At 47.7% G+C, this 12260-nt stretch overlaps 1 protein-coding gene across 1 annotated transcript in view; it reads right to left on the minus strand.

The window, feature by feature from the left end:
- Window positions 1-12260, minus strand: part of LOC141730626 (uncharacterized) — a 44501-nt gene that overhangs the window by 17153 nt on the left and 15088 nt on the right. Inside the window, exon 3 of the mRNA XM_074549773.1 lies at window positions 1534-1542. Coding sequence (XP_074405874.1) covers window positions 1534-1542 — 9 coding nt within the window. The remainder of the gene's footprint in view (window positions 1-1533; window positions 1543-12260) is intronic.

Raw genomic sequence — 12260 nt, forward strand, 5'->3', positions numbered from 1 at the left:
TGCTTCATTGCTGTTAGTACTGTTTTATAATAGGAAGATAAATGGGATAGTTTTTGTATGCTGAAATGTCTTTTGTTTTAAGAAATCACCCAGAATGACAAAGAGACTGTGAGATCAGACCGCTCTCTCGTCTTGGCCCTTGAAAAGGAAAACAAGGCAAAGAGAAAGCAAATCAAACATGTTGTTCAGCATGCAGCATAAGATAGCAACGTATGAAATCAGGCAAGGATTATCACGCTGAAATGCAAAGCAATCACAGTTCGCAAAATGAGTACATACGATTTGTTAAAGGCTTCCTCCCAAGGTAAGGGAGGAGGGGAAAAGGTGACCTTCCCAAAAGGGAAGAATTTTTGTCGGCACAAGGGTTATGTGTTCAGTTTTAAATAAAGCTTTAGTACCTGTGGAGAATGTTTATGTTGTAGTGTGGGGAATGAACAACTGGCCAGTCTGAGAAGGCATACTTTTGCAAACCTTTAAAGTAACATGTGTACTATGTATACCTAAAAGCTTTTGTACAATTCGCTCAATTTGCTAAATATTCTCAAATGAGAAAGGTTACTCTGGAGGCAAATAATATAAAGATGTTAGGCTTACTATTAACAGATACTGAAATTAAGAAAGACATTAGTAAGGAGATATTAGAATAAGTAAATAAGTGTTTTCAAGGGTATGGGCCTCTGCTGCACCAGGGAGAGTGAAAGATGCTCCCCCATGGGATGCTCCCCCATCAAGCTTAATGAAAGAACACAACCAGTGAGAACTGAGTAGTACCCTCAAAAGGAAGGTAAGGAAGGAATCAGTCCAATAACTGGTAGTACTGGATTAAGGGCTGTCAATAAGATAACACAGAATTTGTACCCTGTGGTAGCAAATCCATAGACCTTACTAACCTTGTTTAACACCTGAGCTAACCTGGTTCACTGTTTTAGGCCTAAGAGATGCCTTCTTTTGCCTCCCTATCCACGAAGCCAGCCAGAACATTTTTGCATTCAAACACAAGCTCACATAGTCCATGTGCCTGGAGGCTTCAAAATTCTCCACTCCGAGTGGAGAACAGCTTGCAAAGACCCAGAGTCCCAGGAAGCTCCACAAGAGGAAAGGAGGCTGTTGCAGTACATAGATGATCTTCTAGTAGCCACTCAGACGAGGGAAGCGAGAGAAGCCTGGATGGTAAGCCTTTTGAATTTCCTAGGACTCCAAGGACGCAGAGTCTCAAAGAAAAAGGCACAGGTAGTGAAACAGAAGGTAATCTCCAGACCCCTCGATGCTCTTATTGCCAATGGGAACTGAGATCTCCAGTGGACAAGAGACACCACACGGGCCTTTCGCCAGCTAGAGAGTCCCCTCATGTCGGCTCCAGCTTTGAAACTTCCAGATCTTCTTTTCTCAGTGGAATCAAGGAGAAGCAGTACACCATGATTGCCTAGAGACCATTGAAGCTACCCTACTCCAGCCGCCCAGATCTAAAGGACACTCCTCCGGACGATGCAGAGACCTGGTTCACTGACAAGAAAGCGACATTGCAAAGTTCACAGTGACTACCTGCAGAGAGGTAATAGAGTCTGGACCCTTACCAACAGGTACCTCTGCACAGGATGCTGAGATAAATGCATGGACCCATGCCTTAGAAACAGCAAAAGGCATTCTGAGTTGTGCATGCACATGGAGCCATCTGGAAGGAGAGGGGACTGCAGACCTCACAGGGAAAGAAGAGACAATCCAGCTGCTGGAAGCAGTTCGGCTACCTGAAAAGGCATATTAAGGCACACCAGAGAGTGAGCTTAAAATTGGAGGAAAGAAATGAGCTGGCGGATGGAGAGGCAAAGAAAGCGGCAAAGGGTGAGGTACAGATTTTCCTCGAAGGTAAGCCATAATACAATAATACTAATCAAAAGAGATGTACAACTGCAAGGGGTGGGCTACCATTGAAAGAGAGCTAGTAATCCCTTCCCATTTTCGTGGTTACTAGTGAAGGAAGGGCACTAGAAAACACACTAGGGCCTAATTACTTAAAGCCTTTTATAGAGTGTGGCTCCTTTCTCAAAATGACCGAGGCTGCGAGTGATACAGAGTGCACTGGAATGAAGTGTTGACTTTGAAGTAGTAATTCCCACAGGCTTTCTAGAACACACATCTGATTGAAAGGACTCTTGTATCATTGTCAGGAATCTATATGCCACTATCACTCAGGTGAGCTGATAATGTGATCCTTGCCTCCAGACTAACCTCAAAATACCCCCGGGCCAAAACTTGGTCAGACTGGGAGAGGCCATGGGCCTGTACAGCAGTGGCAAATCAACTTTTCAGAACTCCCAAGGAAAGGGGGGTATCAGTATTTACTGGTATTAATAGATACATTTTCAGGGTGGCCAGAAACATTCCCCACCAGAACTGTCAAAGCTCAAGAGGTGACCAGATCATTTTTACAAGAGATATTACCACGCTTCAGAGTTCCAGCCACAATATCCTCAGATAAAGAATCACCTTTCATTTCCAAAATAGTGCAGCAGATTAGTAGCCATCTGGGCATAGATTAAGAACTTCACACCCCATACCGCCCCCAATCAAGCGGCCAGGGGGAGAGAATGAATCATTTGATTAAGCAGCAAATCATAAGACTGGGGCAAGAAGCTCTTCCACTAGCACTATTGCAAATTCAAACTAAACCTTTTGAGCTAAAGGAATGCTGAATCCTTTGGAATGCCTTATAGAAGACCATAGAATACAAGGGGAATGTCCAGAATGTCTACTTACATGGTGGCATTAAGCAAACAGCTCAGAGTAATTGAGAAACTTGTGGCTGGAACTCGGAGCAGGGAGTTGGATAGCCTGGGGTTGATGTATATGTTAAGTCTCTTACAGAGAAGACTTCGGAACCACAGTGGGAGAGACCACTGCAAGTACCTCTCACCACCTTCACTGCAATCAAAATCAAGGAGCAGAATGCTGGATCCATCACTCTCGGGTGAAGAAGGCCCAGAAGCCCCTTCAGGAGTGACACCAGGAGACAATGAACTGAGACTAAAACTTACTCGGGCAAAATGAGTATATTGCGGTCGGGAGTAGCTCATGCTTTAGTGTACAGAATTGTTTTGTATGGAATTATAACTGAAGTTTTAGAACTAGAGAGTACCTCTACCCAAAGCAATGCTGAATGGCCTTGGTCCCTGGCATTTAATCAGTATACTAGATCCATAGGAAAACCTTCTGAGATAAAGAAGGTTTATATTGACAGATTTCAAAAGTACTGCCAAAGTAAAGAAGTATGAACAGGCCGGGGACCAAGACCACAAATTGATAGTAGAAGCACTTAGTATAGTTCAAGATAATGTGTCTTTAGCTTTCAGTTGTATACAAGCACAGTTATGGATACAAGCAACAGCAGCTCTGATCATACAGGAAAGGGGTGAAGGTAATTTTCCAGCTGAAATTCAGAAAATTGAATGAGATAATGCAATTGATTTTGAAAGGAAGTTTTAATCCTGGTGGACTATAGTGAATTTCACCTATGATCCTATTTCTAATGTGGCCACTGCCTTTGTGCTTACCATATGTAATGCCACTGTTTATGTTATCCATCCCATCATTGCCCTAAGATTAAACCATGAAGAAACAACACTCTATCCTTCAGAACATAGAGTGTGGGCATGAAAAGATGAATGAAAAGTGGCAGATAGTAAACTTAGAATCCTGCATTACTAGAGAACAAATGGGATTCATTTGTGAAAGCAATACTGCTAATGCCCAGGATGTGTTTGGACACTGAACAGAGTATTTGTCCCTTTGAAATTCATCCAGTCACTGACCAGAAAACTGTGCTCGTATATACTGGAAAAGGGTGTATGTTTGAGAACTGCTTATGCTGCTGTACAAATTGATAGCAATGATGTTATTCTGTCTAGTAGAAACTATTCTAATCTCTGTATTTGTATTTGTAATTTTGTTAAGATTATTGGGTGTGATTTTTTGTATTTGGTACCACTAACATCCCACCAGCTGATTACAGCCAATTACACAATGTATCACAGACTACCACCTACCCCTATCGGGGCGAACCTTACATTGGTAAAACAATTAATTAAGCACCAAGACCTATTAGAAGTCTTGAAAGAAATCCGAGAAAGTGGAAAGAAAACCTTAATTACTGTCCAACATGATACAAAGGAAATAACCAGAGTTCTACATAGAATAAAATATGGATAATCACTGGTGAGATGTGATCTTTGGGTGATCACCAACTGCAAATGGAATCTTTGATAAGTTGTGCCAGCCTATTCTAGTTTTACTAATATTAGTTGGGATAAGCTTAGGATTATCTATTACATTGTTAATTTGGAACTGGAGAATACTACAACGAATGGCTGTACTAACCTCTTTATCAAACGTACATAGTGAAGCATTAAAAGACACTTATTGTGGTGGAAATTTTCCTTAAGTAAAAGAATTTACTTATTTCCTAGGAAAGGGGGGAATGAGACAGAGTAAGGATCCATCCTGAACTAGGTGAAGTGTCTGGGAGAGGTGAAGGGTCTGTGGAGCTAAAGCTGAAGGAGAGGCCGCGTTCCAGAGACAGCAAGGAGACAGAGAAAGAAAAACAGAAAAACCACGAGGTCAATCTGCCCCCGACCTAGGAATTCCTCCGATAAAGAAGAATTAGTGCTAAGTGTCATGCAAGATGAATATGTATGAACTTATTGTGAAACTGTATGCATATGCATTTGGAAGGGGGATAAAAGGAGGTCTGAAATCTTCAGGGGTACGCATGCCCTTTTGGGGAGTCTTGCGTCCGGCGCGCGTCGTAATAAAGCATACCGGGCTTTACAACTTTTACAAGTTGTGAGGTTTCTTCTTTTCTCCGCAAAACATGGATAATCCCCATCCTTGATGTCCTGGTCACACAGCCCTGGCCCCTTGTCCCCTGTCAGGCTCTGGGTTGGATCCTGTGGAACATCCTTTGGTGGAGGCTGTGGCTCCAGGTGGGCCGGGGGGATCCCGGGGCACAGGGACCCCACTGGGCATGAACAGCATTGGAGTTGTTGGGAGAAACTGTGAGGGGGAGCTGGGGCAGAGTGACCAACCCAGTGACCTGACACAGCCCTGCTGGGATGTCACACAGCCCCTCTGGGATGTCACAGCCTGCTCTGTGATGTTACAGCCTTCTCTGTGATGTCACAGACAGGTCTCTGATGTCACACAGCTGCTCTCTGATGTCATACCAGTCTGTGATGTCATTGTATGCACTGTGATGTCAGACCTCTTCCCTTTGATGTCGCAACCTTCTCTGTGATGTCACAGACCATTCTCTAATGTCACACAGCTCCTCTGGGATGTCACAGTCTGCTCTGTGATGTCACAACCCACTCTGTGACCTCATCTAACCAGATGAGAAATTGTCTCCACCAGCTGAGCTGACACCTGGGGCTTGTTCTCCACAACCCCAGGCCTGTGGAAACCACACAATGCCCATTGTGTGAGAAGGGGAACTGGAAGTTCAGCAGCCTCAGTGTCCTGCCAGCTCAGCCAGGCCCACTGGAACATTGGGGTCCACGACCACCAGGGACCACCAGAGAGACCCCCAGGAGAACAGAGGAGGGGAAATACATTAATGATTTGAGGAAAATGATTATCAGATGTGTATTTAGTCTGGGACAATTAATGAATATGTATGCAAAATACAGAATATAAACAGAAACTTTCCTTTACTCAGCCTGCAGGGCTTTGGGAGGAGCTGTCCCCCGTGCATCCCCCTGAATAAATAATGCTGCTTTTTAATGCTGCATTGGTGTTAAGGAGTTTTCTGTTTTACTGATATTTTGGTAACACTCCCACTCCCAAGGACAGCTCTGTCTGCTGCTGTTCACAAACAGAGAAGGGCTGGTGGCAGATGTGGGGCTCGGAGGCTGCCTGGGGCACAGTGACCATGGAATAATCAAGTTTTCAATGTTCTGTGAGAGAAGGAGGGGCAGCAACAAAATTTCTGCACTTTAATTAGGAAGGGCAGGTTTGGCCTATTTAGAATGCAGATTTGTGGAATACCAAATCAGGTACAGATTTTTTTAAAAAAAGAAACAGCCCTTAAAAACAAAGGGGTCCAGGAAGGATGGACACATTTCAACAAAGTAATCTTAAGGGGGAAGGAGCAGCCTGTCCCAGTGTGGCAAAAGATGAGCTAGTGAGGAAAATGACTGGCCTGGCTGTCCATGGATCTTTGGTATGAACTTAAGGGGAAAAAAGAGGATGCATCATTTTGAAAAGACAAACAGGCGGCTAAAAAGTATTTAAGGATGTTGTTAGGTTATGCAGAAAGGAAAGAGGTGAAAGCTCAAGTAGAGCTTAATCTGGCCACTTCTGTGGAAAATAATGGGAAATGTTTCTATAAATAAATTAGTAGCAAAACACCAGAAAAAGAGAACCTCTACTCTTTATTGGATGCAGTGGAGAAGAGAGAAACTAAAGAAAAGGCTGAACTGTTTAACATCTTGTCTGTCTCAATGTTCAATATTAGAACAGGTTGTCCTCAGGACAAGTATTCTCCTGAGCTGGTAGATGAGTACAGGGAGCAGAACAGCCCCCTGGAATCCAGGAGGAAGCAGTTGGTGACCTGATGAGCCACTCAGATGCCCACAGTTGTATAGGATCAGATGGGATCCATCCCAGGGGGATGAGAGAGCTGTGGATGAGCTCCCCAAGCTGCTCTCCATCAATTACCATCAGTCCTGGCTCAGCAGGGAGGTCCCAGAGGACTGAAGGTGCCAGTGTGAGCCCATCCCCAAGAAGGGCTGGAAGGAGGATCTGGGGAACTCCAGGCCTGTCAGCCTGACCTGGGTGCCTGGAGAGGTTATGGAACAGATCACCCTGAGTGCCATCCCAGGGCACCCACAGGATGGCCGAGGGGTCAGAGCCAGCCAGCGTGGATTTAGGGGTGGCAGGTCCTGCCTGACCAAGCTGGTCTCCTTTTATGACCAGGTGACCCACCTGTGGATGAGGGAAAGGCTGTGAACGTTGTGTACCTGGACTTCAGCAAAGCCTTTGACACTGTCTCTGACAGCATTCCCTGGAAAAGCTGCAGCCCACAGCTTGGGCAGTTCCCTCCTGCTGGGAGATTTAAGAGCTGGCTGGAGGCTGGGCCCAGAGAGTGGTGGGGATGGTGCTGCACCCAGCTGGTGTCCAGGCACTGGTGGTGTCCCCCAGGGATCTGTGATGGGCCCAGTCCTGTTTAATATCTTCACTGATGATCTGGGTGAGGGGATCAAGTCCACCACTCACAAATTGCAGATGGCACCAAGCTGGGTGTGAGTGTGGATTCTGTGGGAGCATAGGAGGGCTTTGCACAGTTACTTGGACAGGTGGATCCAGGGGATGAATCCAATACGGTCAGGTTTAACAAGTCCAAATGCCAGGTCCTGCACTTTGGCCACAACAACCCCCGCAGTGCTACAGGCTGAGGACAGAGTGGCTGGACAGCAGCCAGGCAGAAAGGGACCTGCAGGGACTGATGGACAGCAGGTTGGAAATGAGCCAGCAGTGTGCCCAGGTGGCCAAGAAGGCCAATGGCTCCTGGCCTGGATCAGGGATGGTGTGGCCAGCAGGAGCAGAGCTGCTGTGCCAACACTAATCTGCCCCCAGCTCTGCACACAGACATTGCTGCTTCAACTCCAGAGTAGGGAACATAAGGGCATCTCTGGAAAAAAATTGGCTGGGAGATCCTTTAGTTCCTTTAAAGCCACCAAGAGTGCAGCCCCTCATTGACACAGTCTCTGGCCACAGGGAAGGTGGAGAGAAACAAAATGAGAAATGGCAAAAACAATGACATTTCTTTGTGGACAATATGAAAAACTAATACAAAGGAAAAAAAGAACAAACCACAACCAAAGCAACAAGGAGTATGAAAGATGTCTTTTAGTAGAAGTGATTGGCAGAAATTGGCCAGCAGTTTAATGTTCCTAAAACCATCCAGTGATCAGTCTCCACACTGCAGCCTTGAGCTCCTGGTTCCTCACGCTGTAGACGAGGGGGTTCAGGACTGGAGGCACCACCGAGTACAGAACTGACAGGGCCAGATCCAAGGATGGGGAGGACATGGAGGGGGGCTTCAGGTTGGCAAACACTGCTGTGCTGACGAACAGAGAGACCACGGCCAGGTGAGGGAGGCAGGTGGAAAAGGCTTTGTGCCGTCCCTGTTCAGAGGGGATCCTCAGCACAGCCCTGAAGATCTGCACATAGGAAAAAACAATGAACAGAAAACAACCAAATTCCAAACAGATTGAAAACCCAAGGAGCCCAAATTCCCTGAGGTTTGAGTGTGAACAGGTGAGCTTGAGGATCTGGGGTACCTCACAGAAGAACTGGCCCAGGGCATTGCCATGGCACAGAGGCAGGGAAAATATCGTGGCTGTGTGCATGACAGCAGTGAGAAAGGCACTGGCCCAGGCAGCTGCTGCCATGTGGGCACAAGCTCTGCTGCCCAGGAGGGTCCCGTAGTGCAGGGGTTTGCAGATGGATACGTAGCGGTCATAGCACATGATGGTCAGGAGGTAATACTCTGATCCAAGAAAGAAGAAAACCAGAAAGACCTGAGCAGCACATCCAGTGTAGGAGATGTTCCTGGTGTCCCAGAGGGAATTGTGCATGGCTTTGGGGACAGTGGTGCAGATGGAGCCCAGGTCACTGAGGGCCAGGTTGAGCAGGAAGAAGAACATGGGCGTGTGCAGGTGGTGGCCGCAGGCTACGGCGCTGATGATGAGGCCGCTGCCCAGGAGGGCAGCCAGGGAGATGCCCAGCAAGAGGCAGAAGTGCAGGAGCTGCAGCTGCTGCGTGTCTGCCAGTGCCAGCAGGAGGAAATGGCTGATGGAGCTGCTGCTGGACATTTCCTGTGCCTTGGCATTGGGATCTGTAAAAAAATTGATCATGGAACACTTGAGTTTGGAGAGGACTTTAAATATCCCAGCACAGCCTGGGGGCACTTTTCCCCCACTGCCTGCCCAGGGCTCTGCTGCCTGGAGCTGTCCCTGCCAGCTGCTTCCCTGTGCCCAGGGCTGGGCCCTGCCAGTGCTGCCAGAGCCCAGCCCAGCCCTGGGGGCTCAGCTCCGCCCTGCAGACCCCTCCCAGCTCAGGCACTGCCGAGGGGCAGCTTCAGCTCTGAAGGCTCTGATGGCAACATCAGAGCAACCCTGAGGAGGTCGGAAGAGCGACACTGATGCTGCCTCTAAGGGGCCCTGTGCTGATTTCTGTCTTTGCCTGCTTTATACAGATCTGAGATGATTTTTTTTTTCCTCAGCCTGAACTGAGAGATGAATATCTATGTGCAATTTCCCATCAAGGCAACCCAGAGCAGTAGATTAAAAAAGCAGGATTTTCCCTTTTATGAAGCCCCTGCCTTGCTGTGCTCCCTGTATAATCCACTTGGAAATGTTCTGCAGTTAAATGCCATGCTGGGAGCAGTCCTGAACAATGCAGCATCCTCACCACACAAGGAGAACACTTCCAAGCCTTACCAGCTGTCTCCTCCCACCCACATCTTGTCCCCCAGTGCTGGGAGCAGCTGCCAGGGCTGGCTGAGAGCTGTCCCTGGAAGGCAGCAGAGTCCCTGCCCCAGCACAGCACCCTGGGCTGCAGGACCCTGCTCTTCAGGACAGCCCTGGGCACCCCTGGCTGCTCTGCCCAAGAGACAATCAGAGAATGTACTCACAGGGTCTGTAGGCTTTGGGATGTTCCAGCTTTAGGAGATCACTCCAGGAGCTGCAGCTGCATTGTCCTGCAGCCAGAGATTTCTGTGCCAAGGGCTGGCAGTGATTCTGCCCCAGGCACTTCTCAGCACCTTCCCAGCCCTGACTGATTGAAGCTCTCTGTGCCTCTGTGCTGTGTCCGGGGTGGCTGCAGGCAGTGCCCCAGCCCTGCTGGGCTGGCAGAAGAGCTGCTCATCAAGAGAAATGTGCTTTTGAAGCTCTTCATGGTTACCAGGAGCTGCCTCTGTGCCAGGAGCCCAGCCCAGCTCAGCAGCACAGACACAGCACAAGGACTTTAATGAGCCTCTGGGGCTTTGTGCTCAGGCCCTGAACATCAGCCCCTGAGAGGGAGCTGAAGAAACCTCTCCAGAACTCCAAGGCAGAATCCAGCTCCAAAGTTTCTTGGACTTTTAATGGGTCCCACTGAGGGACACAACTGAGAAAGTGTCCCCAGGCCCCAGGCAGAGAAGATAACTGGAGGCAGTGATGACAGGTGGGGACAAAGAGAAGCCAAGTCTTGGTGCCCTGGGGCACAGCAGCAGGGTCTGTGCCACCAAGGACTGTGAGGAGACACCTTGTCCTGAAGCCCTGGGACCTCCTGGCACAGCCCCAGCCAGGCTGGGCACTGTCAGCCCCTTGTCCTGCCCTCAGCATCCCCCCTTAGCCCACATCCCAGTGGCCTCAAGGATCTGCAGGAAGGAGTCCCTGGGGAGCCTTGGTCAGGAATGGCCCAGGGGGCTCCTTAATGCTCCCTGCAGGGACTGCAAGTTTTTCAAAGAACTTTGGGTTTGGCTTTTGCGTTGGAGTCTCTGAGAGATTTGTGCAATCATGGCCTCCAATTATCTGCTGTAATTAGTCCCTGGAGAGGCTTTGTCAGTAACAACACTCAGTGGGGCTCATTAATACTTCAGGATACTTCAGTTTTTTTAGGGTACTTGGTGTTTTCCTTTTGATACAGACTCTGTGAGAGGTTTGTGCAATCATGGCCCCAATTATGTGCTTTAACGAGTCCCTTGAGAGCTTAGTACTGAAACTTAGTGGTGCTCATTAATACTTTGAGGTACTCAAGATTTTTAAAGGTATTTTAAGGATTTAAGGATACTTTTAGGTACTTTTAAGGATTTTCCTTTCCACACTGTGTCTCTGAGAGGTTTTTGTGCCATCCTGGCCTCCAAATCTCTCCTCCAAAGAGTCCATGAGGAGCCTGTGTTGAGGATGGACCTCAGTATGACCCATTCATGCTTTGAGACACTTTGGGTGTTTCCTCTGACTTTTCCTCCTGGAAAGGTTTGTGCCATCTCCTCTCAGGCCATGAGGTTCCAGTGCTCAGGTCAAAATGCACCACGGGGCTCATTAGGATCAAGCAATTCTTGACAAACCATGGCTCTGCCTTGATTTCGCTCTGGTCTCATGCAGTTCATCAGGAAGGTTTCCTTTTATGTTTTGGTTCTCCAATTTGAGATTTCTTGGTGAATGCATCAATTATTGTGGTGTGTTCAGTTTTGGCTGATTACCAGTGCACTCACTAGAATATACTTACTCATTTCCTGCTGTGAGATAGGATTAGGAGAAAGGCAAAACAGGCTCAAAACTTTAAAAGGGTATAAAGAAAAGTTTATTAATAGCAACCAAAAGAAAGTGTAATAAGAATGTTGGGATCGGCGGGACAAATGCGGCATGCAATATGAGTGATCAGCAAATATCAAACTTTATTGATAGGTACACATTGGAATATGTATCCCAATATAACCAGTTAGATGGTGCCTAGGCCAGTTCTGACCCTCGCTGCTGGGCCAAAGGCAGCACTGTGGTGTTTTACCCCAGAGATACCTTGGCTGGCGGCAGAGTGCAGCGGGGCACAAGACAGGACTCCATTCTCCTCAGGAGAGAGAGCTTCTGGCGATAGTGGAGAGAAAGGGAGTGGATTCTGCTAGAAGGTTGCCAGATGTTTATTCCATGAGTACAGAGATGTCTGCACTGGGCCACTGCTGCTAACAGAATGGAGGCCGCATGGTCTCATTAACATTTTAAACTCAGGGCAGGGGAAGGGGCGGGGACAGGTGAGCCACCAACCAGGTGAAGGGGCAGGGTCTCAAGGGACTAGGGACACCTATCACACGACGCCTTGCTGGTATGTTAGCCTGATTGACAGGGCACACTCACCGAGGGGCGAGGGGGAAGGGAGAAGGTAAAACAGGATATTGCAACACACCACAACATCTCCCCCTAGTTTTGTTTAAAAGGAAGAGGACTGTGTTTATGGTGCAGAATGATTCTACCGAGGCTTCCAGATCATCCACTGGAGCACTGAGGGCTTCCAAATGGTAGACCTCAGGAGGGGGAGATAAGCTTGAGATTAACTTGAGAACCATGCGTCTGATTACTCCAAAAACAATGCAAAAAACTACAATAACTACAACTAAAATAAACAGCACTAAAATTACAGTTTTCAGAATAGATCCCAACTAGCCCGAGAGTCCCCAGCCATTGAAAAGTCCATTCAGCCCGTTGTCAGTTTCTCTGTTGATGTCTGAG

The sequence above is a fragment of the Zonotrichia albicollis genome, chromosome 11 (genome assembly GCF_047830755.1).
Source record: "Zonotrichia albicollis isolate bZonAlb1 chromosome 11, bZonAlb1.hap1, whole genome shotgun sequence".
Taxonomy (NCBI): domain Eukaryota; kingdom Metazoa; phylum Chordata; class Aves; order Passeriformes; family Passerellidae; genus Zonotrichia; species Zonotrichia albicollis.